The following is a 27,864-nucleotide window of genomic DNA, read 5'->3' as shown; positions in this document are numbered from 1 at the left end:
AGCAGGGAAAGATTTTGCATTTTAAGAAGCTAACTGCTGCCTTGCGTTTTATTTCGTGACAGCAAACTATCTTGCATATATCCAAATATTTTCATTTGTTTGAATATGTAATGATCTCATTTTGGTTTGTTTTTAAGTTTTTATTATTAGAATTTGGGGATTTTGTTTATTTCAATTATTAGAATAGAAACTGGATTAATTTATCTTGATATAATATGGTGCTTTCTCGATGTTGAGTCCAGGTATATATCTACCTGTGCTTCCCCCAACTAGTTCAAGCAGTAATAATGAGGCATAGAAACTGGGAACTGCAGATGCTGGTTAATACACAAAGGACATATTGCTGGAGTAACTCTGCAGGCAAGGCAGCATCTCTGGAGAATATGGAAGGGCCTCGACCCAAAATGTCTCCTTGTAATGAGGTGGTTTGTTTTTTTCCTATAACAACATTATTCCACACAATCTTCACTCGCAGTCTATGTCATTTCTCTGACAGTTGTCACATCAAATCACCGCCGGTCTTATGCTGCAGATGATAGTGGTTGTGATTTGAGATCTTGCTGTCTCGTAAAATGTAAGGATAGAGAGGAAGCAGTAAAAATGTTCAGTAAATCCTCGTTATTATGGACTTTCTAATGGATTATGGTTATAGCGGACAGTTTCTTTAACAACAAAGACCGCAGAGACTATTGAAACTGTCAAGGCATTGAAATTGACAAGCCAGTGCTTCGATTGGTACTTAACTCTATTAAACAATGTAACAAACAGCTTTTAGTATTTTTAGCTTGCAGTAACAAAAGTACATTTGTAGCTGTTAAAAAGAACTTGGTATACCCGGCAGGTTAGTGTCTTCGGAAAAAGTCATGGAGTTAACGTTAAGGGTCCATGCCCTTTCACCCCGAACTCCGGGCTGACAGTTGGTCGAGGGAATCTCACTCGGAGCGGGACAGGGTTTCCTCACTCCGCCATGCCAACGCCCCAGACATCCCGTTTTGCTCCCAGTCTCTGATTGTGGGAATCAGCAGCAGGTTATTGCCATTCCCCAGTCGCGCGGAGGTGCCATCTTGGGCCGTGGTGCTCGGTGTAGTGAAGGAGGTCCCACTGGGCTCTCAGTGACGGGGCTCCAGGATTCGGACCCAGCGCCCAGGTAGTGATGGCAATGGGAGAAAAACCTTACTCAGTTATAGCGGACAATCGGCAATAACGGACACCATTCCCTTCCCCCCCCCATCCTTCGTTATTGGGTTTACCCGCAAGGAGGTCTTTCTAAGTACTGTACTTACAGCCAGAGAAGCAACACCTTGGTGCTGGAGGCTGTCATTTTTCTTTGAAATTGCAGTGTTATTCATATGCAGATTTGTCTACTATAATTTTTTTTTTTTAATTCACTTGATTTACTTAATCATTTTACTTATGGGCCATTCTTTGGAAAGTGAAGCAAAATGTCACACATGTGACCGGATGGCATCACATAAAAGTAATACATAAAAAAAATATTGTAAGAAATTAATCTTATTCATTGCTGTTTTCCTACCTACAGAAATATAATGCATGTCTGCTAAAGATATGAACATTCTAGCTTTTTAAAATTCACTGAGTTTGTAAGGGCCATTCTTTGGAAAGTGAACCAAATTTCACACATGTGACCAGATGTCTTAACATAAAATAATACATTAAAAAAAATTATTGTAAGAGATTAATCTTATGCATTGCTATTTTCCTCTACAAAACTATAATGCATGTCTGCTAAAGATATGAACATTCTAGCTTTTTTAAATTCCCAGAGTTTGTAAGATAGAACTGAGTTATGGGGGAAAAAAATGCTTCCTTGTGAGATCACACACGTGACCAGTCATATTTGACCTTTGACCCTAAACAAACGCCAGCATAGCATAAAAATTTCACCTGATGAACTTTGGGAAAAAAATGAGCCCTATATACAGTACAAAATAATATACCTGTAATGCTTTCAGAATTGGAAGAGATGTATTCCACAATTGTTCATATTTCTGGTCACACACGTGACTAAGAATGGGCCTTATGAGGGATTTTATCTCTGCCGATTTGGTATCTTTCATGCATTCTTAATTTATCTGATGCATTGTCTCTCTTTGGCAGCCACTATGCATCAACTTCTGATTCTACATTGCAGACAACGAACCTTCCACTTTGTTTCAGTCGTTTATCCCTGCTTTTGCATGTTCCTCTTTTTTTAGTTTAGAGATACAGTTTAGAGATACAGCATGGAAACAGGCCATGGGTCTACTGTGTCAATGGATGGGAGGTTGGTTTGCCTGATGGCCTGGGCAACATCCACAAATCTCTGCAATTTCTTGTCGTCTTGGATGGAGCTGTTCCCAAACCATGCTCTGATGCATCGCGATAAAATGCTTTCTACGGCACATCTGTAGAACTTGGTGAGTGTTGTTGGGGACACGCTGAAGTTCCTAAAGCTTGTAAGGAAGTAGACACATTGCTGTGCTTTTTAGCCATAGCTTTGATGAGGCTGTCCAGGACAAATTGCTGGTGAAATTTATTCCAAAAAACTTGAAGCTTTCAACCAACTCTACTTTGGAGCCATCAATGTGCTGCTTTGCTTCCTGAAGTCAACCACAATTTCCTTTGCCCTGCTACCTTTGAGAGAGGGGTGGTTGTCTTGGTACCAGGAGAGGAGGTTCTTAATCTCCTTCCTGTACTTGTATTTGGCCCACTGCGGTGGTGTCGTCTGCGAACTTATTAATTGAGTTGGATTGGTATTTTGCTGCACAGTCATGAGTGCAGAAGGTGTATAATAGGAGGCTGAGAACGCATCCTTGCAGGGCACCAGTGATGTAGATTAATGCAGAGGATGATTTGTCACCTATTCTCACTGGTTGTGGTCTGTTGGTCAGGAAGTTGAGGATCCAGTTGCAGAGGGGAGTGATAACTCCCAAGATCCACGGGTTTGGAGGTGAGATTGGATAATAATGGTATTACAAGCAGAGCTAAAGCCTTTGAATATGAGTGGCGTAGGTGTCCTTCTTATCCAGTGATCCAGGGATGAGAGTAGGGCCAGGAAAATGACGTCAGACGTGGACCTGTTGTGACGGTGGGTGAGCTGCAGTGTTAGGCTGGATTCAACGTGTGCCATAACCAGCTTCTGAAAGCTCTTCATAAAGGTGGATGTCAAGGCCACTAGATGGGAATCATTAAGGCATGAGATCTTGCATTTCTTTGGCAATAGGATGATAGGGGTTCCTTTTGAAGCAGGTGGCCCTCAGATGTAGTAGGAAGAGATGAAAGATGTCCATCATCACTCCCGCTGGTTGGTCTGCACAGTTCCTAAGGACATGACCAGGGACTCCCTCCGGACCAGTTACTTTCCATGGGTTCACCCTCAGGAAGGCAGATCTTACTTCTGCAATAGTCACCCTGGGGAGAGGCACACAGTCTGACTGGACGAATATCATCGCCCTATTGGCCTTAGAGTTATACAGTGTAGAAACAGGCCCTTGGGGGGCAACATGTCGCAGCTACATTAGTCCCACCTGCCTGCATTTGGTCCATATCCCTCCAAACCTGGCCTATCCATGTAGTGGTTTTCACTACACTCACTCACACTTCTCACCCACTTCACTGCACCCGGCCAGTCACTCTTCTCCCCTTCTGCTCAAAGCGAGCATAGAATGCATTAAGTTCATGAAGAAGGGCCACACTATCACCGGCGATGCTGCCTGACTTCACTTTGCAGTTATGTATAGTATTCAGGTCTTGCCACAGTCGATGGGTGTCCGTGTGATTATACTGGGACTTTAGTTTGTGCCGTTATTGTCTCTTGGCATCTCTAATTCCCTGATGGCTTTGCAATGATGGCAGCATTTTTATCTTGGCCTTCATCTGGGAATGGACCTCACAGTTCATCCATGGCGTCCCGTTGGGGAACACTTTGACGTTGTCTTCTGCACTTGCTGATGAAGTCAGTCACGGAAGTGGCGTACACATTCAGGTTGACCACAAATTCCCTGAACATGAACCAGTCGCCGTGTAGAATGTCGTCTGTTTCCACAGACCAGCGGTGAATGACCTTCTGTCCCTGTTCGTATCGCTTCAGTTTTTGTTTGTAGGCAGGGAGTTTCATCAAGCTTTTGGTCATTCCGGTCTGCTTTTCTTTGCAACTCTGATGCTCCATTTTATTTTAGTCTCTTATTTAAAACATTTTGGAAATGGCTAATTTTCGAGAATCATACAGCGTGGAAACGGGCCCATCGGCCCAGGTTGCTCATACTGACATGGATAGGACAGGTTTGGAGGGATATGAACCAAATGCTGGCAGGTGGGACAAGTGTAGCTGGGACATGTTGGCCGGTGGGGGTAAGTTGGGCCGAAGGGCCTGTTTCCACACTGTATCTTTCTCTGACTATGACTCTTTGACCATTATTTCCTATCTACACCAGTTCCACCTACCCTTGGCCCATATCCCTCTAAACCTATCCTATCCATGTACCCACCTAAATGTTTCTTAAATGTTGCGATAGTACCTGCCTCAACTATCTCCTATGGCAGCTCATTCCATATACACTCTTAAAAATATATATATTAAAGTTAGATTTCAGATTATTAAATCTTTTCCCCCTCACCTTAAATCTATGTCCTCTGGTTCTCGATTTCCCTACTCTTGGCAAGAGATTGCATTTACCCAATCTATTCTTCTCATGATTTTATACACCTCTATAGGATCACCCCTCATCCTCTTGTGCTCCAAGGAACAGAGTGTCAGCTTATTCAACCACTCCCTATAGATCAGGCTCTCGAGTCCTGGCAACATCCTCGAAAATCTACTCTGTACCCTTTCTCGTGTGACATCTTTCCTATGTGCCCAAAACTGAACATAATGTTCTAAATGTGTCCTCACCAATGCCCTGTATAACTGCAACATGACCCCCCACAACCTCTGTACCCAATACTGATTAATGAAGTCAATATGCCAAAGGTTTTGTTGACCATCCTATCTACATGTGATGCCGCTTTCAAGGAACTATGTACTTGTACAACTAGATTCCTCTACTCTGCAACACTCCCCAAAACCCTACTGTGTATTTCCTGCCCATGTTAGATATCCCAAATGCAACACCTCACATTACTCTGTATTAAATTCCAACAACCATTCTCTGCAGCCCACCTGCCCAACCAACCAAGATCCTGCTGCAAATTTTATTCTGAAATCCTAAGTATGTTTTCTTTGTAAAATAATAAGATAAAGCAGGATGTCTATTACTGTTGACAATGTTTGAGACTTGCATTTGTTTGTAATATTCAATCCAAAAAAAGGAAAATGCAAGATAATTCAATGAATTGTTCTTTATGCCGATTTTAAGAGTGTACATTGTTGAAATGTACAACAAGCTACTGTACATGAGTGATTAAATATGGTGAACAGTCCCCTGAACAGTTTGCTAGTCGGAAACATGCCTGCGAACTGTGTTACCGTGTGGGAGAAGATGTCAGTAACTCTGCAGGGGCTGGCTAATCCATACCAGCAATCTCCCAAACACATGCTCATGTGTACAGCCTGTACATAAGTCGCATGTTCGTAAGCTGCAGACGACCTGCACCTACTTTTCAATAACTTGCCAACTAATGAACCAAATTTGATAAGGGAACTTGAGGTTAAGGTGCCATGGAGGTAGTGACCATAATATAAGTTTTCATCTACAATTTGAGAGGGAGAAGGTTAAATCAGAGGTGTCAGTATTATAGTTAAACAAAGGGGACTATGGAGCCATGAGGGAGAGCTGGCCAAAGTTGACTAGACAGATATCCTAGCAGGGATGACAGTGGAACAACAATGGCAGGTATTTCTGGGAATAATACAGAAGGTGCAGGATAAGTTCATTCCAAAGAGGAAGCAAGATTCCAAGGGGAATAATGGGCGACCGTGGCTGACAGGGACAGTATAAAAATAAAAGAGAAGAAGTACAACATAGCAAAGATGAGCGGGAAGCCAGAGGATTGGGTAATGTTTAAAGAGCAACAGAAGATAACTAAAAAGGCAATACGGGGAGAAAAGATGAGGTACGAAGGTAAGCCAGCCAAGAATATATAGTAAAAGCTTCTTTAGGTATGTGAAAAGGAAAAACATTACTAAAGACCAAAGTTGGGCCCTTGAAGACTGAAAAGGGTGAATTTATTATGGGGAAAGTGGAAATGGCAGATGTTGAACTTTGGATCTAACTTCACAAAGGATGACACAAACAATCCTCCTGATGTACTTAGTGGCCAGAGGGTCTGGGGTGATGGAGGAGCTGAAGGAAATCCACATTAGGCAGGAATTGGTGTTGGGTAGACTGATGGGACTGAAGGCTAATAAATCCCCAGGGCCTGATGGTCTGCATCCCAGGGTACTTAAGGAAGTGGCTCTAGAAATCGTGGACGCATTGGTGATCATTAGAACGGAGACGAGGAAACACTTTTTCCTCACAGAGAGTGGTGAGTCTGTGGAATTCTCTTTGGATGCTTTCAAGAGAGAGCTAGATAGGGCTCTTAAAAATAGGGGAGTCGGGGGATATGGGAAGAAGGCAGGGGATGATCAGCCATGATCACATTGAATGGCGGTGCTGGCTTGAAGGGCCAAATGGCCTACTCCTGCACCTATTGTCTATTGTCATTTTCCAATGTTCTATGGATTCAGTATCAGTTCCTGTGGATTCAAGTCGTCACATTTATTTTTATAGCACATTTAAAAAACATCTCTCGTTGGCCAAAGTGCTTTACATTTGTTATAAGAATAGTGTAAACAAACAAACTACATACATATAGCCCTCACTCAGTGGACGTCAGGAAAGGCTTGGGAGTATAGATAAGATTTTAGTCTTGACTTAAAGGAGTCGATAGAGGGGGCAGTTCTGATGGGAAGAGGGATGCTGTTCCACAGTCTAGGAGCTGCAACCGCAAAGGCGAGGTCGCCCCAAAGCTTATGTCTAGACCGCGGGATATTCAGCAGCCCCCAAGTCAGACGATCTGAGGGACCTGGAGGTGGAGTGGTGGGTGAGAAAACTTTTAATGTAGGAGGGGGCAAGCCCATTGAGGGCTTTGTAGACATGGCGGAGAATCTTGAAATTTATACGGAACCGCACAGGGAGCCAGTGGAGAGAGGCCAGGATCGGGGTGATGTGGTCCCTTTTTCGGGTGCCCATCAGGAGTCTCGCTGCGGCGTTTTGGACCAGTTGCAGGCGGGACAGGGAAGATTGGCTGATGCCAGTGTAAAGAGATTTGCAGTAATCTACGCGGGAGGAGATAAATGTGTGGATGATCTTTTCGAGGTCATCAAAGTGGAGGAATTGTTTTATTTTAGCTATCGTCCGAAGCTGAAAGTAGCTAGCTTTTACCACGGCATTGACTTGCTATCGTCCGAATTGGAGCTTCCATTGGAGGGTAGCTAATCTTATCCCACTTTTTAAGAAAGGCAGGAGAGAGAAAACGGAATTATACACCAGTCAGCCTGACATTGGTGGTGGGGAAGATGCTGGTGTCAATCATAAAAGATGAAATAGCGGCACATTTGGATAACAGTAACAGGATCGGTCCGTAAATTGCATTTACGAAGGGGAAATCATGCTTGACTAATCTTCTGGAATTTTTTTGAGGATGTAACTAGGAAAATGAACAAAGGAGAGCCAGTGGATGTGGTGTACCTGGACTTTCAGAAAGCATTTGATAAGGTCCCACATAGGAGATTAGTGGGCAAAATTAGGGCACATGGTATTGGGGGTAGAATGCTGATATGGATAGAAAATTACTTGGCAGACAGGAAACAAAGAGTAGGGATTAACGTATCCCTTTCGGAATGGTAGGCAGTGACTAGTGGGGTACCGCAGGGCTCAGTGCTGGGACAGCAGCTATTTACAATATATATTAATGATTTAGATGAAAGGATTACGATAGCATTAGCAAATTTGCAGATGACGCAAAGCTGGGTGGCAGTGTGAACTGTGAGGAGGATGCAACGAGAATGCAGGGTGACTTGGACAGGTTGGGTGAGTGGGCAGATGCATGGCAGTTGCAGTTTAATGTGGATAAATGTGAGGTTATCCACTTTGGTGGCAAGAACAGGAAGGAAGATTATTATCTAAATGGTGTCAAGTTGTGAAAAGGAGAAGTACAACGGGATCTGGGGGTCATTGTTCATCAGTCAATGGAAGTAAGCATGCAAGTACAACAGGCAGTGAAGAAAGCAAATGGCATGTTGACCTTCATAACAAGAGGAGTTTGAGTATAGTGTCAGAGGTCCGGCCTGCGCGGCCTGAGAACTTTGGACATCGCAGTCTTCAGGGAGGAAGCGGCCGCTTCAGTCCAGGCCGCTGAAGAATGTTCACCCGACGCCGATGATCCAGCTTCGCGGCAGAGGGCCTGAGAACATCGAGTTGGCTGAGGAGGCCACATATAGACCCCGACCTCGGGTGGACTATGAGGGGGAGAACTGGATATTTTTAGTGCCTTCCCTCACAGTGAATTCTGCTGTGGGGGGACGTTTCATGTTGATTTCTATAGTGTACTGTTCTGTGTCTTTTTTTCTTTTTTCTCTTTTTTTGTTTTGTATGGATTTATTGACATTTGATCTGTTCAATTAATTTAATCAATCTCTGTAAAGCACTTTGGTTCAAATACTGGTTTTGTTGAAAAGTGCTATATAAATAAAGATTATTATTATTATTATTATTATTATTATTATTATAGGAGCAAAGAGGTCCTTCTGCAGTTGTGCAGGGCCCTAGTGAGACCATACCTGGGATATCTTGTGCAGTTTTGGTCTCAATATTTGAGAAAGGACATTCTTGCTATTGAGGTAGTGCAGCGTAGGTTCACAAGGTTAATTCCCGGGATGGCGGGACTGTCATGCTGAGAGAATGGAGCGGCTGGGCTTGTATACTCTGGAATTTAGAAGGATGAGAGGGGATCTTATTGAAACGTATAAGATTATTAAGGGTTTGGAAACATTAGAGGCAGGAAACATGTCCCCGATGTTGGGGGAGTCCAGAACCAGAGGCCACTGTTTAAGAATAAGGGGTAAGCCATTTATTACAGAGATGAGGAAACACTTTTTCACACGGAGAGTTGTGAATCTGTGGAATTCTCTGCCTCAGAGGGAGGTGGAGGCCAGTTCTCCGGATACTTTCAAGAGAGAGCTAGATAGGGCTCTTGAAGATAGCGGAGTCAGGGGATATGGGGAGCTGGGTACTGATTGTGGATGATCAGCCATGGTCACATTGAATGGCAGGTCAGGCTGGAAGGTCCGGCCTACTCCTGCACCTATTGTCTAAAGCATTGGTAAGTTAATCATGTTCCTGTCTGCGGATCTGGTTTTCTTTCACAATGCTCTAAAGTTCTTGGTTTATTGGGATGCCAACCAATACCAGTGACTTATCCTTGAGTCTTCTTATTCAATACTGCTTTTACATTGATTTCATTCGTGTCATAGAACACACTACTTAATAGGAGATAGATACAAGAACTCAACGGGTCACACAGCATCTCTGAAGAAAAGGAATAGGAGACGTTTCAGGTCGAGACCCTTCTTCAGACTTGGAAGAAGGCTCTCGCCCCGGAAACGTCATCTATTCCTTTTCTCCAGAGTTGCTGATTATAGCGATGTCACAAAATTTTGAGATTTTAAAAATCAAGTCTGCAATTTATCCCATCAGATAAAGCATAAAACGAAGTTTAATTTGACACCTAATTCACTTTCATGTCTTCAGTATTAAAAAAGTTATGGCCATTTTCATACTCGGAAATTAGCATCTTTCTCCCTATTGCTTTTCCATTGACTTAACACAAAAGCTGTGATCAAGGACAGTCAAAAGCCCATAACATTCTTAAAAATTAAGAGAACTGAAATACATTTTCAGTTATTATAGATTGAAGCATTCTGAAACAAATATGAAACAATCTTACTTGGATGACCTGAAATTAAAGCATATAATTAGTTAGTTACCTAAATTGTAGCTAATTTCAAAATTCAATTACTAGATCTAAACATCTATCCATTTCTTCAGAAAATATTAACATTTTTAAATAGCCTAAGTGTCCAAATAACATTCACACAAGAATTCACAATATAACATGATTTTTAAATCTCATTGTCATGAATTTATAGACCAAATAGAAGGAATTTATTGTTTAATTCCCCTAAATTAATGGCCATTTAAATCATCTTGCGAGTGGGTTTTTGTGTAACGCAATCGATTGGAACGTTGCGGTTGCGGTGAATTTGAACCCCACATCAGCAGGAAAAACACTGCCGGTTCGTATGGGGCCTAAATTACCTTTTCGCAACGTAAAATTTGGATTAAAGTAATCCTAAGAAGCATGTTTATATGTAAAATAAACGGATTACCTTCAGCTGTTCCATACGTGAAATCCGTCCCGTTATCGGCGTTGACGGCATTAGAAGCGGATTTTTATTTTACTCCAGCACTGAAATTGTCTCGCGATTTAAAAAAAAAGTTAAAAAATTCACTGAACGGCAGTCGGAACAATTCTTCAGCATTAGCTAGCGGCCCGAGAAGATATATATCGGACAGGCAGGCGAAAAAAACGCATTTTAACTCCCCCCCCCCCCCCCCCCCTCAAAGGCTCCAAAGTCACACACACGGCCAGTGGCAGAACTGCAGCGCTGCTGAAGGTATGTTTTGTAACATACCTACTGTCTGACCCGCTAAGTTACTCCAGGTTTTTGTGCCTATCTTTGGTTTAAACCAGCATCTTCCTGCACATTATTTAATGGATTTAGTTCATCTTTCTGATAATTTTAGTCATGCATTGTGGTGACCTGGAACGGTCCCCTCTCCTATATATATATATCTATATATATCTATATATATATGTGTATATATGTATATATATGTGTATATATGTATATATATGTGTATATGTATATGTATATATATATATATATATATATAGCTTCAACTTTACTTCCATATATTAACTGCTTACATCTCTCGAAGAGAAGGGCTATATAGATTTAGCCGCTGTATGAAAATTCATGAAAGATTTTGATAGTTCAGAATCACATCCCTCAATTGTCAATAAAATGTAGGTGACGTTTCGGGACCTGAAACATCACGTATCCATGTTCTTCAGAGATGCTGCCTGAGCCGCTGAGTTACTCCAGCACTTTGTCCTTTTTTTAAACCATAATTTAACATTAGATTTGAGAGGCTGGAATGTCGTGTACATTGACAGTTGTGATATGCTGGGGGCACATAGAGTTTAGGAATTTTCCACTGCACCAGTTCACTTTATCATTTTCCTACAGTATGTTCTTCAGACCAAATCACAGTAAGTGAAAGGTAGAGTTTGTACTGCACAGAAAATAATACAATTATGAATAACCGAAACAATGCAGATATTATTATTTTTTTAATTGAATTTTACATCAGGGCCTAAATGCAATTTGTGGATGAGACTCAAATTCTTGTAAGTAATCGGGATTGCAAATAGCTTGGGCAGTAGTACTATTTCATTAGATCATTGGCAATTCTTGCAGTACATCGTTTAGTATGCCTTCATTTAGCCTGACTCAAGATGCATGCATCTGTAGAAATGTGTATGGATCATTTCATTTGCACTCAGCTTGGGAAATGGAACTGTGGAATGTGCTCTAATAACTTCCATTTCTTAAAGGTGGGGAACTTCACTTCCTTCAGATTGGAGGGACGTCTGATGATATGGATGAAACTGATATATTTGTGGATGGCAACCTTCCTAAAGGGTTAGACCAGTTGTCTGAAGGAAGTAGGCACACGTCCAACCCTTCCAGTCCTGGCATTGCAGGTAAGAAATCGAAGAATCTAAACCTTTCACATCTAAGAAATTACACTCAAAATATAAACATAAATTTTGGAATTTAATACAAAGAATTGAGGTTTAGTTTTGAGATACAGGCCCTTCGGCCTACCGAGTCCGCACCGACCAGCAATCCCCGCACATTAATGGCTAGTTTACACGGGGCGACTTGACGCAAGATGTAGCCAGAGTGGAGTGGTCGTGGTCTAGCACGATATCACACGATATAACGGGGGTAGAGTAAAGAGTTCCCACGGTACTCGGCAATTCTGTCATTTGTGCGAGTGACTTGTCCGTCTCCCGATCTTTCCCGAATGAACATCGTGGACTGTAGTGTAGTTAATCACGTGGCACAAATGATGTTACTTTGTTGTCACACACTCTATTCGTTTTTTTCACCCGAGCTCTTTAATGAGCTGAAGAATAATCTGTATTTTTAGACAAATGTTGTTTGGTGTGATGCACCTTCTCTCAATATGTGCAAGAAGTCGTCTTTTTATTTTGTCAAATATGAATAAAGACTGTATCTCACATTGACCGTGATTATTGTGTTATTTTATGATCTACTGAGAGGTGAAACTTTCAGTCTGAAGAAACTTTCAGCCCGAAACGCCACCCGTTCCTTCTCTCCAGATATGCTGCCTGTCCCGCTGAGTTGCTCCAAGCAACTGGTGTCTATCTTCAAAGGACTGACCAGGACTGCGCCTCTCTCTCTCTCTCTCTCTCTCTCTCTCCTCTCTCTCTCTCTCTCTCTCTCTCTCTCTCTCTCTCTCTCTCTCTCTCTCTCTCTCTCTCTCTCTCTCTCTCTCTCTCTCTCTCCCCTCTCTCCTCCCCTCTCCCCCTCCCCTCCCCCCCCCCTCCCCCTCCCCCCCCGCCTCCCCCCCGCCCCTCCCCCTCCCCTCTCCACCTCCCCCTCCCCCTCCCCCTCCCCCTCCCCCTCCCCCCCCCCCCCCCCCCTCCCCCCCAGGCATGAATGGAGGAACTCCGCGGGCCAGGCAGCATTTACGTTCCTTCTCTCCAGAGATGCTGCCTGTCCCGCTGAGTTGCTCCAAGCAACTGGTGTCTATCTTCAAACGCCTGACCAGGACTGCCTCGCTCTCTCTCTCTCTCTCTCCCTGCCTCTCTCTCCGTAAATGCTGTCTGGCCCGCGGAGTTCATCCATTCACGCCTGTGTGAGAGGGAGGGAGAGAGAGAGAGAGACGCACACTGCGAAATCTTACCTGCCTGTTTCAGTGACAGACACCCACCGCCAGTAAATGAAGACACCCCCATCTTTCAGACAAAAAGAGACACACTGACATTAATGAAATGCTTAGCTAGTTTTATTAGATTTGAATGTAAATAGCAAACTGGCTGGATTCACTCTATCCAACTTCCGGGTTCTCCGTTGGCAGGAGTTCCCACGGTGACCGCAAGAGTTACTACCGATATCGCACGGGACACTTCGTTCATAAAATGTTGCAATGCTTAACCACAAGTGCACAAGACACTCTTGGACAAATTCAAACATGTTTGAATTTTCTCCCGAGTACCCAAGGTACACGATTACATGCCGTTAGCGCCACGGTGGTCCACGAATGCCGTATTGTTACCGCACGAGGTTCCCACGATGTCAAACTCTGGTTACCTCTTGCGTCAAGTCGCACCGTGAAAAGGGGGTTTAACACTACTTTATACACACTAGGGACAATTTTACATTATCACCAAGCCAATTAACCTACAAATTGTACGTCTTCGGAGTGTGGGAGGAAAACGCGATCTCAGAGAAAACCCACATAGGTTACAGGGAGAACGTACAAACTCTGTGCATACAAGCACCCGAGTCAGGATAGAACCCGGGTTTCTGGTGCTGTAAGGTAGTAACTCTACCAATACGACAACCTGCCGCCAAGGTGTTGCATTTTGGAAAGTCTAACATGGGCAGGAGCTACACAGTGTGGGGCTCTGGGGAGTGTTGTAGAGCAGAGGGATCTAGGAGTGCGGGTGCATGGTTCCTTGAAGGTGGCATCACAATAGATGGGGTGGTCATAGAGGCTTTCGGCACTTTGGCCTTCATTAATCAGAGTATTGAGTACAGAGTTTGGGGGGGGGGTGGGGATCATGTTAATGTTGCAGTTATACAAGATGTTGGTGAGGCCACATTTAGAGTATTATATTCAGATTTGAGCACCATGTTATCGGAATAATGTTGTCCAGCAGGAATGGGCGCAGAGTAGATTTACTAGGATGTTGCCAGGACTCGATGCCAGGCCCGAGCTATATTTAGAGAAGCCTTTTGGCATATTTCGTGTATTGTGTTCAGTTCTGGGCACCATGTTATAGGAAAGATGTTGTCAAGTTGGAAAGGACACAGAGAAGATTTATGAGGATGTTGACTACAGGGTTGAGCTATAGGGAGATGTTGAGCAGGTCGGGACTCTATTACCTGGTGCGCAGGAGGATGAGGGGTGATCTTATAGAGGTGTATAAAACCATGATAGGAATAGATCGGGTAGATGCACAGACTCTCTTGCCCAGAATAAGGGAATTGAGAACCAGATTCCCCAGAGCACTACCATTCACTGTGTAGGTCCTGCCCATGTTGAAAGGTCGAACAAGTTAGGGCTTTATTCTTTGGAGCGCAGAAGGTTAAGGGGGGACTTGATAGAGGTCTTTAAAATGATGAGAGGGATAGACAGAGTTGTCGTGGATAAGCTTTTCCCACCGAGAGTAGGGAAGATTCAAACAAGGGGACATGACTTGAGAATTAAGGGACAGAAGTTTAGGGGTAACATGGGGAACTTCTTTACTCAGAGAGTGGTGGCTGTGTGGAATGAGCTTCCAGTGAAGGTGGTGGAGGCAGGTTCGTTTTTATCATTTAAAAATAAATTGGATAGTTATATGGACGGGAAAGGAATGGAGGGTTATGGTCTGAGCGCAGGTATATGGGACTAGGGGAGAATAAGTGTTCAGCACGGACTAGAAGAGTCGAGATGGCCTGTTTCCGTGCTGTAATTGTTATGGTTATATATGATTATATGTTAGACTTCCCAAATTGCAACCTCGCATTTCTCTGTATTAAATTCCATCAGTTCACTTGTTCCTCAAGACCCTGTTGCGATTTTTCACAATTGTCTTCACTCTGTAAAACCACCCGCTTTTGTATCATCAGCAAACTTGCTAATCTTGTTCTCATCCAAATCATTGATAAGAGTGACGGGCCCCGCTCCAAACCCTGTGGCACACCACTAGTCACAGGCCTCTAGTCCAAGAAGCAATCTTCCACCATCACCCACTGCTTCCTTCCCTGATTCCAATGTTTCTATCCATTCAGCTAATCTTTTACCCTGTGCTTCAATGTAAATGTTTGTGGCACTCCTAAACTGCCTTGTTTGTGGATGCTTTTAACATGCGAATGGCTAGGTTTCATTAACTTCATTTATTTAGTAGGAGAATCTGTGGGAAACTTTTTTGATCTAACCCATCGATCTTTTACAAATTTGTTTTACAGGAGTCGATTTGTTGGTGGATCGACCTTTCTCTGCGGATGTCTTAACGTCATTGGTAGAATTGACCAGATTTGAGACATTGACCCCACGATTTTCAGCGACAGTCCCTCCGTGCTGGGTGGAAGTTCAGCAGGAGCAACAGCAGAGGCGACATCCACAACATTTGCATCAACAACACCATGGCGATGCTGCCCAGCACACTCGCACATGGAAGCTGCAGTCAGACAGGTGAGTAATTCAGGCCAGTCTGGATGTAAAGTTAGCATCAAAATTCAGCTTTACTGATAGAACACATTTGTACTGCTAAATACACAGTATTTTTGAAAGCTTGTGATAAGTTGATTCAATACCATTAAGGTCATATGGAATAGGAGTAAAATTAGGCCATTTGGCCCATCAAGTCCACTCCTTCATTCAATCATGGATTGTACTAATCAAGAATCTATCTATCTCTGCCTCAAAAATATCCACTGACGGCAAAGAATTCCACAGATTCACCACCGTCTGATTATGAAAATACTTTTCTCCTTCCTAAAAGAACGTCCTTTAATTCTGAATTGTTTATTGTCTCACAATATTTAGAACAGAGAACAGCACAAAACCAGGCCCTTCGGCACACAGTGTCCATGCCGAACATAACCTTCCGATAAATCACGTAATCTCCTCTCCCTGCACATAATTCATATCCCTGCATATTCATGTGCCTATTTAAAAGCCCATTTAGTGCCCCCCTATATGTGCCTATTTAGTGCCCACTATCGAAACTGCCTCTACTACCACACCCGACTGTGTGTTCCAGGTACCTATCATTCGCTATGTTTAAAAAAAACCTGCCCTTCTGACCATAAAGATATATCTTGTCTTTGACATTGTAACTATTGGAAAAGGCCTGACAGTCTACCCTTTCAATGCCTCTCATAATTTTTGTATTCCTCAATCACTGGCATTCTAGAGAAAACAGTTCAACTTTGGACAATAGGTGCAGGAGTAGGCCATACGACCCTTCAAGCCAGCACCGCCATTCAATATGATCATGGCTGATCATCCACAATCAGTACCCCATCCTTGCCTTCTCCCCATATCCACTGACTGCACTATCTTCAAGAGCCCTATCTAACTCTCTCTTGAACGTTTCCAGAAACTGGCCTCTCCGCCCTCTGAGGTAGAGATTTCCAACTCTCTGTGTGAAAAAAGTGTTTCCTCATCTCCGTTCTAAACGGCTTACCCCTTATTCTTAAACTGTGGACCCTGGTTCTGGACTCCCCCAACATCGGGAACATGTTTCCTGCCTCTAGCATGTCCAAACCCTTAATAATCTTATGTTTCAACAAGATATCCTCTCATCTTCTAAATTCCAGAGTATACAAGCCCAGCCGCTCTATTCTCTCAGCATATGACAGTCCCGCCATCCCGGGAATTAACCTTATAAACCTACTCTGCACTCCCTCAATAGCAAGAATGTCCTTCCAATACTCCAGATGTGGTCTCACTAGGGCCCTATACAACTGCAGAAAGACCTCTTTGCTCCTATACTCAACTCATCTTGTTATGAAGGTCAACATGCCATTCGCTTTCTTCACTGCCTGCTGTACCTGCATGCTTACTTTCATTGACTGATGAACAAGGACCCCCCAGATACCATTGTACTTCCCCTTTTCCCAATTTAACACTATTTAGATAATAATCTGCCTTCCTGTTTTTGATACCAAAGTGGATAACCTCACATTTATCCACATTAAACTGCATCTGCCCACTCGCCCAACCTGTCCAAGTCACCCTGCATCCTCATAGCATCCTCCACACAGTTCACACTGCCACCCAGCTTTGTGTCATCTGCAAATTTGCTAATGTTACTTGTAATCCCTTCATTCGAAATCATTGATGTATATTGTAAATAGCTGCGGTCCCAGCACTGAGCCTTGCTGTACCCCATTAGTCACTGCCTGCCATTCTGAAAGGGACCCGTTAATCCCTACTCTTTGTTTCCTGTCTGCCAACCAAGCTTCTATCCATGTCGGCACTCTACCCCCAATACCATGTGCCCTAATTTTGGCCACTAATCTCCAATGTGGGACCTTATCAAATGCTTTCTGAAAGTCCAGGTACACTACATCCACTGGCTCTCCCTTGTACATTTTTGTATCCTCAAAAAATTCCAGAAGATTAGTCAAGCACGATTTCCCCTTCGTAAATCCATGCTGACTCGAACCTATCCTGTTACTGCTAACCAAATGTGCCACTATTTCATCTTTTATAATTGACTCCAGCACCTTCCCCACCACGGATGTCAGGCTAACTGGTCTATAATTCCCTGTTTTCTCTCTCTTGCCTTTATTAAAAAGTGGGATAACATTACCCTCCAATCCACAGGAACTGATCCTGAATCTATTGAACATTGGGAAATGATCACCAATGCATCCACGATTTCTAGAGCCACTTCCTTAAGTACCCTTGGATGCAGACCATCAGGCCCTGGGGATTTATCAGCCTTCAGTACCATCAGTCTACCCAACACCATTTCCTGCCTAATGTGGATTTCCTTCAGTTCATTGTCACCCCAGATCCTCTGGCTAGTACATCAGGAAGATTGTTTGTGTCCTCCTTAGTGAAGACGGATCCAAAGTACTGCTATTTCTTGCCTGAAGAAGGGTTTCAGCCCAAAATGTTGCCCTTTTCCTTCACTCCATAGATGCTGCTGCACCCGCTGAGTTTCCCCAGTACTTTTGTCTACCTCCAAAGTACTTGTTCAACTTGTCTGCCATTTCCTTGTTCCCCATAATATATTCAACCTTTTTAGTCTTCAAGGGTCCAACTTTGGTCTTAACTAATTTTTTCCTCTTCACATACCTAAAGAAGCTTTTACTATCCTCCTTTATATTCTTGGCTAGCTTACCTTCGTGCCTCATCTTTTCTCCCTGTATTGCCTTTTTAGTTACCTTCAGATGCTCTTTAAACGTTGTCCAATCCTCTGGCTTCCTGCTCATCTTTGCTATGTTGTACTTCTCTTTTATTTTGATACTGTCCCTGACTTCCCATGTCCCCTGACTCCCTGTGGAATCTTTCTTCCTCTTTGGAATGAACTGATCCTGCACCTTCTGTATTATTCCCAGAAATACCTGCCATTGTTGTTCCACTGTCATCCCTGCTAGGGTATCTGTCTAGTCAACTTTGGCCAGCTCCCCCTCATGGCTCCATAATCCCCTTTGTTCAACTATAATACTGACACTTCGGATTTAGCCTTCTCCCTCTCAAATTGTAGATTAAAACATCACGTTGTGGTCACTACCTCCTAATGGCTCCTTAACCTCAAGTTCCCTTTATCAAATCTGGTTCATTACACAACACTAAATCCAGAATTGCCTTCTCCCTGGTAGGCTCCAGTACAAGCTGACCTAAGAACATTGCCCAGTCTACAGACTCCAAACAGTCCTGTAGTTGTTCCTCTGCCCCCCTGTCCTAGCTCTGTACTGTCGTCACCTCTGGGCGTGCGCTCTTTAATTGTTGCCTGTAGGCAGGAAGAAGCAGCACTGCAGTATGGTTGGATTTACCGAAGTGAGGGAGAGAGTGATAGGCATTCTTGATGGTGGTGTAGCAGTGGTCGAGGGCGTTTGGTCCTCTGGTGCAGCAGGAGACATGTTGGTAGAAGTTAGGGGGCGATTTCGTAAGGTTTGCTTTATTGAAGTCCCCGGCTATGGTGGTAAATGCCTCGGGGTAAGATGTCTGGTGTTTGTTGACCACGGCTTGCAGCTCCTCCAGTGCCAGACGGACGTCTGCCTGGGGTGGGATGTTTCCTGCGGTCAGGATGATGGAGGTGAATTCCCTTGGGAGGAACTCCTCTCCATAGCTTCTCTACCACTGACATGAGGCTCACCCATCTGATAATTCCTTAGATTTTTTTTGTACTTCGTAAGGAAGAGAACAATATTGTCAACTGGCTAATCTTCTGGCACCACAGCTGTGGCTCGAAGTTGCAAAGATTTTCGTCAAGGTCTCTACAATCTCTTTTAGTAACCTAGGATAGATCCCATCAGACCGTGTGTATTTATCTATTTTAATGCCCTTATACTAGTGTCCCAATGCTACCACCTTGTTGATCTCAAACAACCTTTGTACACGAGTCATCCCCACACAGCTCTCACTGACCTCCATGTCCTTCTCCTTTGTGAATACAGATGCTTTGTTGCTTTATCCTCATGCATTCCTTTTTAGTTGTGGATTGAAGCTATCACGATGGCTGCTCAGCTCTGCCATTTTTACTCCAGCCTTTTCTGCAGCTGTTCAGACTTCATGCTGTAGAATGTCATTCATTTCCTTTGCATGTGCTGGTTACAGTAATTTTCTGTATCATTCTGTAATGTTCTAATAAAGTGAGCATGGTTTTCAGTTTAGTTTATTGTCGCGTGTACCTAGCTACAGTGAAAAACCATTGTTGTGTGCGAACCAGTCAGCGGAAAGACAAAACATGATTACAATCGAGCCGTTCACAGTGTACAGATATATGATAAAGGTCTAAAGAAGGGTTTTGACCCGAAACGTCGCCTATTTCCTTCACTCCATAGATGCTGCCTCACCTGCTGAGTTTCTCCAGCATTTTTGTCCACATGATAAAGGAATAAAGTTTAGTACAAGGTAAAGCCAGTAAAGTCCGATCAAAGGTAGTCCAAGGGTCACTAATGATGTAGATAGTAGTTCAGCACTGCTCTCTGGTTGTGGTAGGATGATTCAGTTGCCTGATAACAGCTGGGAAGAAACTGTGAATCTGGAGGTGTGCATTCTGTAACTTACGAATGGGAGGGGTGGGGTGGGAGTGGCCAGGGTTGAGCTATCATTATTGTTTAGGTATAGTTAACCATAAGATCCCATTTTTTTTTCATTTTATCATTGATTTGTAGCAGTTTAGCTCAAGATTTGAGTGATTCAAAACTACTGCGAGAGTTTTTTAGGAATATTCTTTCTCCGTGGCAGAAGTCTAGAGGAGATTCGGCTGAATTCTTAACTAAAGTCCGTAACAAGGGATGCACAGTGATGCAGACTTGTTTAACTGGAAAATAATTATGATACCTTTCCTCACAACTCCGGTGACTTGGGTTGAAGGCTACCTTGAGTGCTGTCTGCGTGGTTCTTAGTTCTTCCAGATGAACTAATTTTCTCTATCCTAAAGATGTATGGGCTGGTAGGTTAATTGGCCTCTAAGTTGCCTGTATTCAGCAGTGAGTGGGGCAATTTGGAGGGTTGATAAGAATTTGGGGAGAATAAAACATGCTTAATTTAAATGGGAGCTTGATGCTTAATACAGGCATTATGGGCTGCAGGATCCGTGCTTCATAACTCTTTGAAGACATGCTTTCATGGACAATCTATTTTCCAGTCGGCTTTGTTTTTAGAGAATTAATGCTAAATGCATTTCGTTGTCTCTGTACTGTACACTGACAATGACAATTAAAATTGAATCTGAATCTGAATCTAAAGCTTTAAGTTATTAAATAGAATTCACTTCAATAGATGCATTACATGTTCTTTGTCCCTTAGGGAAATGTATATTTCATTGCAACGCCATTGTGTGGTTTGTGTTATTGATATATTTTTGCTTTTTTTTTAATATAGTACCAGTTGGGAAGAACATGTTTTTGAATTAGTTTTGCCCAAAGCTTGCATGGTTGGACACGTAGACTTCAAGTTTGTCTTGAATTCAAATATCACAAACATTCCACAGATTCAAGTTACTTTACTGAAAAACAAAGCTCCTGGATTGGGTAAAGTCACTGGTAAGTATTTTCATTATTTGAAATGTCATTATTTTTGCGTTTACATATACATTTGAACTAATCTTGAAACTAACCTCTTTCATAGCAAACTTTAAATAAACCACTTGTGGAAGGAAGAGGTGAAAGAAGATAATTTGCATTATTTAAGTAGCTTTTTAATATAGGACAGTATAGCAGAAGAACAGGCCTTTTGGCCCATTATGCCTGTACCAAACATGATGCTTGACCAACTTAGTTTAGTTTAGAGATACAGCGCGGAAACAGGCCCTTCGACCCAACTAGTCTGCACTGACAAGCGATTCAAGCACACTTGCATTATCCTACACACTATGGATGATTTACAATCTTTACCGAAGCTTATTAACCTACAAACCTGTACATCTTTGGGATTTGTGAGGAAACCGGAGCATCCGGGAAAAACCAATGGGGAGAACAGACAAACTCGTTGGATGGAACCCGGATTTCTAGCACTGGAAGGCAGCAACTCCACTCCTGCGCTGCCATGCCGCCCTTCTAAACAGTTTGGTTTAGAGCTATAGCAAGGAAACGGACCCTTGGTCTACCGAATCTATGCCGATCATTGATCACCCGTTCACACTAGTTCAGTTATTCTACTTTCTCATCGACTCCCTACACACTTGGAGTAATTTTCAGAGGCCAATTAACCTACAAACCCACTTGTCTTTGGGCTGTGGGAAGAAACCAGAGTAAACCTATATGGTCTCAGAGAAAATGTGAACATTCCACACAGACACACCTGTAAGGTTGGGATTGAACCCTGGTCTCTGGTGCTGTGAGGTAGCAGTCCACCAGCTGCACCCAGTGCCAACTCTTATCTGCTGGTACATTATCCATACGTCTCCATTACTTGCATATCCACATGCCTATCTAAAACTATTTTAAGTGTTAATATTGTATCTGCCTCCACCACCCCTGGGAGCGTGTTCCAGGCACTGGCCACAGTCTGTCTGTGTTTTAAAAAAAAAAATCTCTGCACATCTCCTTTCAAGCTATGCCCTCTAGTATTTGGTTTCTCAATCCTAGAAAAGGGCTCTGACTCTCTACGCTATCTACGCATCTCATAATTTTATATACCTATCAGGTCTCCCCGCAATCTCTGTCGCACCAGAGAAAACTGATATTCTATTAGGATCTATTAGAGATTTAATAGGAACCTGAGGGGTAACTTTTTCACACAAAGGGTGGTGGGTACATGGAATGAGCTTCCGGAGGAGGTAGCTGAGTTGGGTACTATTGTAACATTTAAGAAACATTTAGACAAGCACACAGATGGGATAGATTTCAAGGGATATTGTCCAAACGCTGGCAGGCGGGGCAAGTGTAGGTGAGGCATGTTGGTTGGTGTGGATAAATTAGACTGATGGGCCTGTTTCCATGCTCTATGATGCTCTATGACTCTCTGACCTCAAGCTTGCTTGGATTTAACTCCATCTGCCATTTCCCTACCCATTTGTTGCTGATCCTTATCGCTCTGTATATATTGACAGCCCACCTCACAGGGTGACCCCTGGAATCTTGTGTCATCTGCAATTTTACTAACCCACCTGTCCATATTTATGTCCAAGTCATTTATATACATCACAAACAGCAGATCCTGCACAGAACCCTGTGCAGCTCCACTGGTCTGAATATTCCAACCTGAATATTGTACTTCCACCACAACCCTTTGTCTTCTTTCAGTAAACCTGTTCTACATCCGTATAACCAAGTCACTGTTAATCCCACACATTTTAAACTTCTGGATCGTGGGGGACTTTGAATCATTGAGTTATACAGCCAGGAAACAAGCCCAACGCCCACACTGGCAAACATGTCCCAGCTACAACGAGTCCCACCACGAGCACTTGGTATCCATATCTCTCCAAACCTGTCCTATCCATGTACCTTTCAAACTATTTCTTAAACGTTGGGATAGTCCCTGCCTCAACTACCTTCTCTTCCATACACCTGTTACCCTTTGTGTGAAAAGGTTACCCCTCAGACTCCTGTTAAATCTTTTCCCCTTCACCTTACACCAATGTTCTCTGGTCTTCTATTTACTAACTCTGGGCAAGAGACTCTGTGCATCTCTCCGATCTATTCATCTCATGATTTTGTACATCTCAATAAGATCACCCTTCATCCTCCAATCCCAGACTGTCCAGACCTGGCCAGTAAATCTTCTCTGAACCCTATCCAGCTTGACATTTCTCATATAACATGGTGCCCAGAAGTGAACACAATACTCTAAATGCGGCCTCACCAATGCATTGTACAACTGCAACATGACCTCCCAACTTCTATACTCAATACTCTGACTGATGAAGGCCAATGTCCCAACAGCCTTTTTGACCACCCTATCTCCCTGCGATTCCACCTTCATGGAACCATGCACCTGCACTCCTAGATCCCTCTGCTCTACAACACTCCCCAGAGCCCTACCATTCACTGTGTAGGTCCTGCCCATGTTAGACATCCCAAAATACAACACCTCATATTTCCCTTTTTTAAATTCCGTCAACCATTCCTCAGCCCACCTGGCCAATTGATCCAGATCCTGCTGCAATATTTTACAACCATTTTCACTATTTGCAAAACCACCCATTTTTTGTATCATCTGAAAATTTGCTAATCTTGCCCTGTATGTTCTCATCCAAATCACTGATATAGATGACAAACAGTGAGTGGCCCAGCACCGAACCCTGAGGCACACCACTAGTCACAGGCCACCAGTTCTTTCAATAAACCAGTTTTGAATCCATATAACCAAGTCACTGTTAATCCCATGCATCTTGATCTTCTGGATCATGGGGGACAGTCAGAGTTATACAGCCTGGAAACAGGCCCTTCGGCCCAATAAGACACAGGCCAACTTGTCCCAGCTATACTAGTCCCACCTGCCCATGTTTGGCCCATATCCCTCCCAACCTGTCCTATCCATTGAGTCCTGTTGCGGAGACATGGCTGGCGAACTGGCAGGAGCTGGAGATGAAAGTCGTCACCCGGCTGGGGAGCTGGTTGGGTCTCCTCAGAGTGCTTCCCTACTGGGGCACGGTGTTGGTCATTAGCCAACTCGTGGCCTCCATGCTCTGGTACAGATTGGCCACATTGGTCCCATCAGCCACCTTTGGCTGGGATCATCCAGAAGAAGTTGGTGTCGGGGAGGCTCGAGCATGTGGAGTACTTGTGGTTGAGCAAACCCCCCGCTCAGCCGGAAGTATTCGTCGGACCCAGGCACCGTAATCCTTCCCGGGAGCCGGTCCCACACAACGTGAGCTACCTTTCCTCGACACCCTTCACCTCCCTCGAGACGCAGGGAGGCGTGTCCTGTACAGGCCCCTCCTCCACATCCTGCACTTCCTCGCCCTGGTCCACCGTCCGGACACCAAGTGGTGGTCGGTGTTGCCTTCCGGTCGCGAGGGGGGCCCCCGGTGGAGGTTCGTGTGCGCAGGGATTCTCCCCCTCTACATCGGGGACCTGGGGTGGAGGGTACTGCACCGAGGTGTTCCCTTCAACCTGTTTCTCTCGCGGTTCACAGACTCGCCAGCCGCCTGCCACTGTTGCGGGCTGGAAGAGTCTGTGTACCACGTGTACATGGAGTGTGTGAGGCTGCAGCCACTGTTCCAATATCTAAAGGGGCTACTCCTTGCCTTCTGGCTGCACTTCACACCCTGGGACCATCCTCATCTTTGGACACCCTGTGCGTAGGGGAGAGGGTTTGGGGCTGAAGATGTCCTGGTTGGGTTGCTCCTGGGCCTGGCCAAGCTGGCCATCCATGAGTCACGGCGCCAGGTGGAAGAAGGGCTCTGCCCGAGCCGGATGCCCACCCGCCCCTTTCCCGGGGTTACGTCCGTGCCCGGGTGGTGTTAGAGAGGGACTACGCCCTGTCCACGGGCACCCTGGGGGATTTCCGGGACCACTGGGCTCCGCAGGGTGTTGAATGTATCCTCAATAAGGATTGTATCATAGTTGTATAGTAGTTTATTCAGAATATTTGTATTGTATTATGGTGGTGGGCTCTGGTTTGTTTTAATTGTATTGTAAATATTATTATTTTTATAATTGAATACATTTTTTGATTTGTATTTAAAAAAACCTGTCCAATCCATGTACCTGTCTAAATATTGGGATAGTCCCTGCCTCAACTACCTCTTCTGGTAGCTATACACCTGTGGTTCCATGCACCCACCACGCTTTGTGTGAAAAGGTTACCCTTCAAATTCCTGTTAAATCTTTTTCCCTTCACCTTAAACCTATGACCTCTGGTCCTCAATTCACCTACTCTGGGCAATAGACTGCATCAAACCGATCTATTCCTCTCATTTTATATACCTCTGTAAGATCATCCTTCATCCTCCTGCACTCCAAGAGTCCCAGCCTAAACCTCTCCTTATAACTCAGACCCTCCAGTCCTGGCAAGTAAATGTACTCTGTACCCTTTCGAGCTTGACAACATCTTTCCTATAACAGCCCAGAACTGAACACAATATTCTAAATGCGGTCTCATCAACGTCTTATACAACTGCAATATGACCTCCCAACTTCTATACTGAATATTCTGACTGATGAAGGCAAATGTTCCAACAGCCTTTTTGACAACCCCGATCTACCTGCACCTTCAAGGAATCATGTACCGGAATTCCTAGATTCCTCTGCTCTACAACACTCCCCAGAGCCCTACCATTCACTGGATCCAGCCCATGTTAGACTTCCCAAAATACAACCCCTCACATTTCTCTGTATTAAATGCCATCAACCATTCCTCAGCCCTCCTGGCCAATCGATCTAGATCCTGCTGCAATTTTTCACAGCCATAGATGACGAACAGTAAGGGGCCCAGCACCGAACCCTGAGGTACAACATTATTCACAGGCCACCAGTCCAAGGTGACTTTCCACCATCACACTCTGCTTCCTTCCACAAAACCAATTTTCTAACCATTCCACTGTCTCTACTTGGATCCCATGCAATCTAACCTTTCAGAGCAGCCTGCCAAGTGGAACATTGTTGAATGCTTTGCTGAAGTCCATGTATACAACATCTACATCTCTGCCCTCATCAACCACTTTGATCACATCTTCAAAAAACTCAATCAGATTTGTGAGACACAACCTCCCACATACAAAACCATGCTGACTATCCCTTATCAGCCCTTGTCCATCAAAATGCCTGTATATCCTATCCCTCAGAATACTCTAGTAAATTTCCAACTACAGGTGTTAAGCTCACTGGCCTCTAGTTCCCAGCATTTTCCCTGCAGCCCTTCTTGAATTAAGGCACAGCATTTGCCACCTCTAATCTTCTGGCACCTCTCCTGTATTTAAAGACGACTCGGAAATTTCAACCAGGGCTCCCGCAATTTCCTCTCTAGTTTCCCACAATGTCCTTGGATATATCTGATCAGGCCCTGGAGATTTGTTTACCTTCATACACGACAGTACCTTCAGCACCTCTTCGACCGTAACACTGACTGCTCTCAAGACACTTCCATTGTTCCATGTTCCTCCGTCCTCCTGTCTTTCCCCTCGGTAAACACAGAGGAGAAATACTCATTGATGTCCTTGCCTATCTGCTGTGGCTCCACACAGAGTTGACTGCTTTGATTCCAGAGGGATTCCATTCTCTCTCTACTTACCCTTTTCCCCACGTATTTATGAAATCCCTTTGGACGTTATCCAATGTCTTACTAAAATCTACATATACCACATCCACCATCCAACCTTACTGATCACTTTTTTCATTTCCTCGATCAAATTAGTAAGACACGATCTGCTATGCTGAGTGTCCGTAATAAACCCATTCTCATCCAAATGAAAGTAAATCCTATCTCATACAGCTTCCCTATCACTGACGCGAGGCTCACTGGCCTATATTCCCTGGATTCTCTTTACTTCCCTTAAACTAAGTAACAACATAAGCTACTCTCCAGTCCTTCTGGACCTCTCGTGTGGCAAGAGAATATGCAAAGATCTTCGTCAAGGTTCCCGCAATCTCATTTCTTGCCTCTCAATAGCATGGGATAGATCCCTTTCGTTTAGACTTTAGAGATACAGTGTGTTAACAGGCCCTTTGGCTCACCAAGTCCTATCCTACACACTGGAGACTATTTTGCAATTAACCTACACACCTGTACGTCTTTGGAGCGCGGGAGGAAATCGGAGCACCCGGAGAAAACCCACGCAGTCACAGGGTGAGCGTACAAACTCTGAGCTGACAACACCCCGTAGTCAGGATCAAATCTGCGTCTCCGCCATTAAGGCAGCAACTGTACCGCTGCGCCATTGTGCTGCCCTAATAATATCTGAGTATATCCGCTTTAATGCTCTTGGAGAGTCTCAACACCTCCTCCTTCTTAATCTCAAACTGCCCTTGCATATTAGTATTCTCCACATATATCTCGCTGTGTGGGTTTTCTCCAGGAGCTCTGGTTTCCTCCCACATTCCAAAGGTGTACAGGTTTGTAGGTCAATTGGCTTGTAAAATAGTAAATTGTCCCTAGTGTGCGTGGGATGGTGCTGGTGTGCGTGGATCACTGGTCAGCGCGGTCTCGTTGGACGAAGCCACCAGTCCTTTCCAAGTGCTGCCCAGACAGTTTCCTTGATTTGTAGTGCAACTCCTCCACTACTTTTGCCTCCCTCTTGATCTTGTCTGAAACATGGAAACCCTGGAACATTGAGCTACCAGTCGTGTCCCTCTCGCAATCACATTTCCACGCTGCCCACAGCATTATAGTCCCAAACACTACACTAGGTTCAACTGTTATCCCCATAATAATCCTTGCATTGAAA

At 44.0% G+C, this 27,864-nt stretch overlaps 1 protein-coding gene across 1 annotated transcript in view; it reads left to right on the top strand.

Annotated features, from left to right (window-relative positions):
* birc6 (baculoviral IAP repeat containing 6) overlaps nt 1-27,864 on the top strand; it is a 348,945-nt gene that overhangs the window by 46,677 nt on the left and 274,404 nt on the right. The window contains 3 exon segments of the mRNA XM_055639933.1: nt 11,662-11,811; nt 15,314-15,539; nt 20,916-21,076. Of these exon segments, the coding sequence (XP_055495908.1) occupies nt 11,662-11,811; nt 15,314-15,539; nt 20,916-21,076 (537 nt within the window).

Source organism: Leucoraja erinacea, chromosome 8 (assembly GCF_028641065.1).
Source record: "Leucoraja erinacea ecotype New England chromosome 8, Leri_hhj_1, whole genome shotgun sequence".
Taxonomy (NCBI): domain Eukaryota; kingdom Metazoa; phylum Chordata; class Chondrichthyes; order Rajiformes; family Rajidae; genus Leucoraja; species Leucoraja erinaceus.
This window is presented reverse-complemented; position numbering and strand designations above follow the sequence as displayed.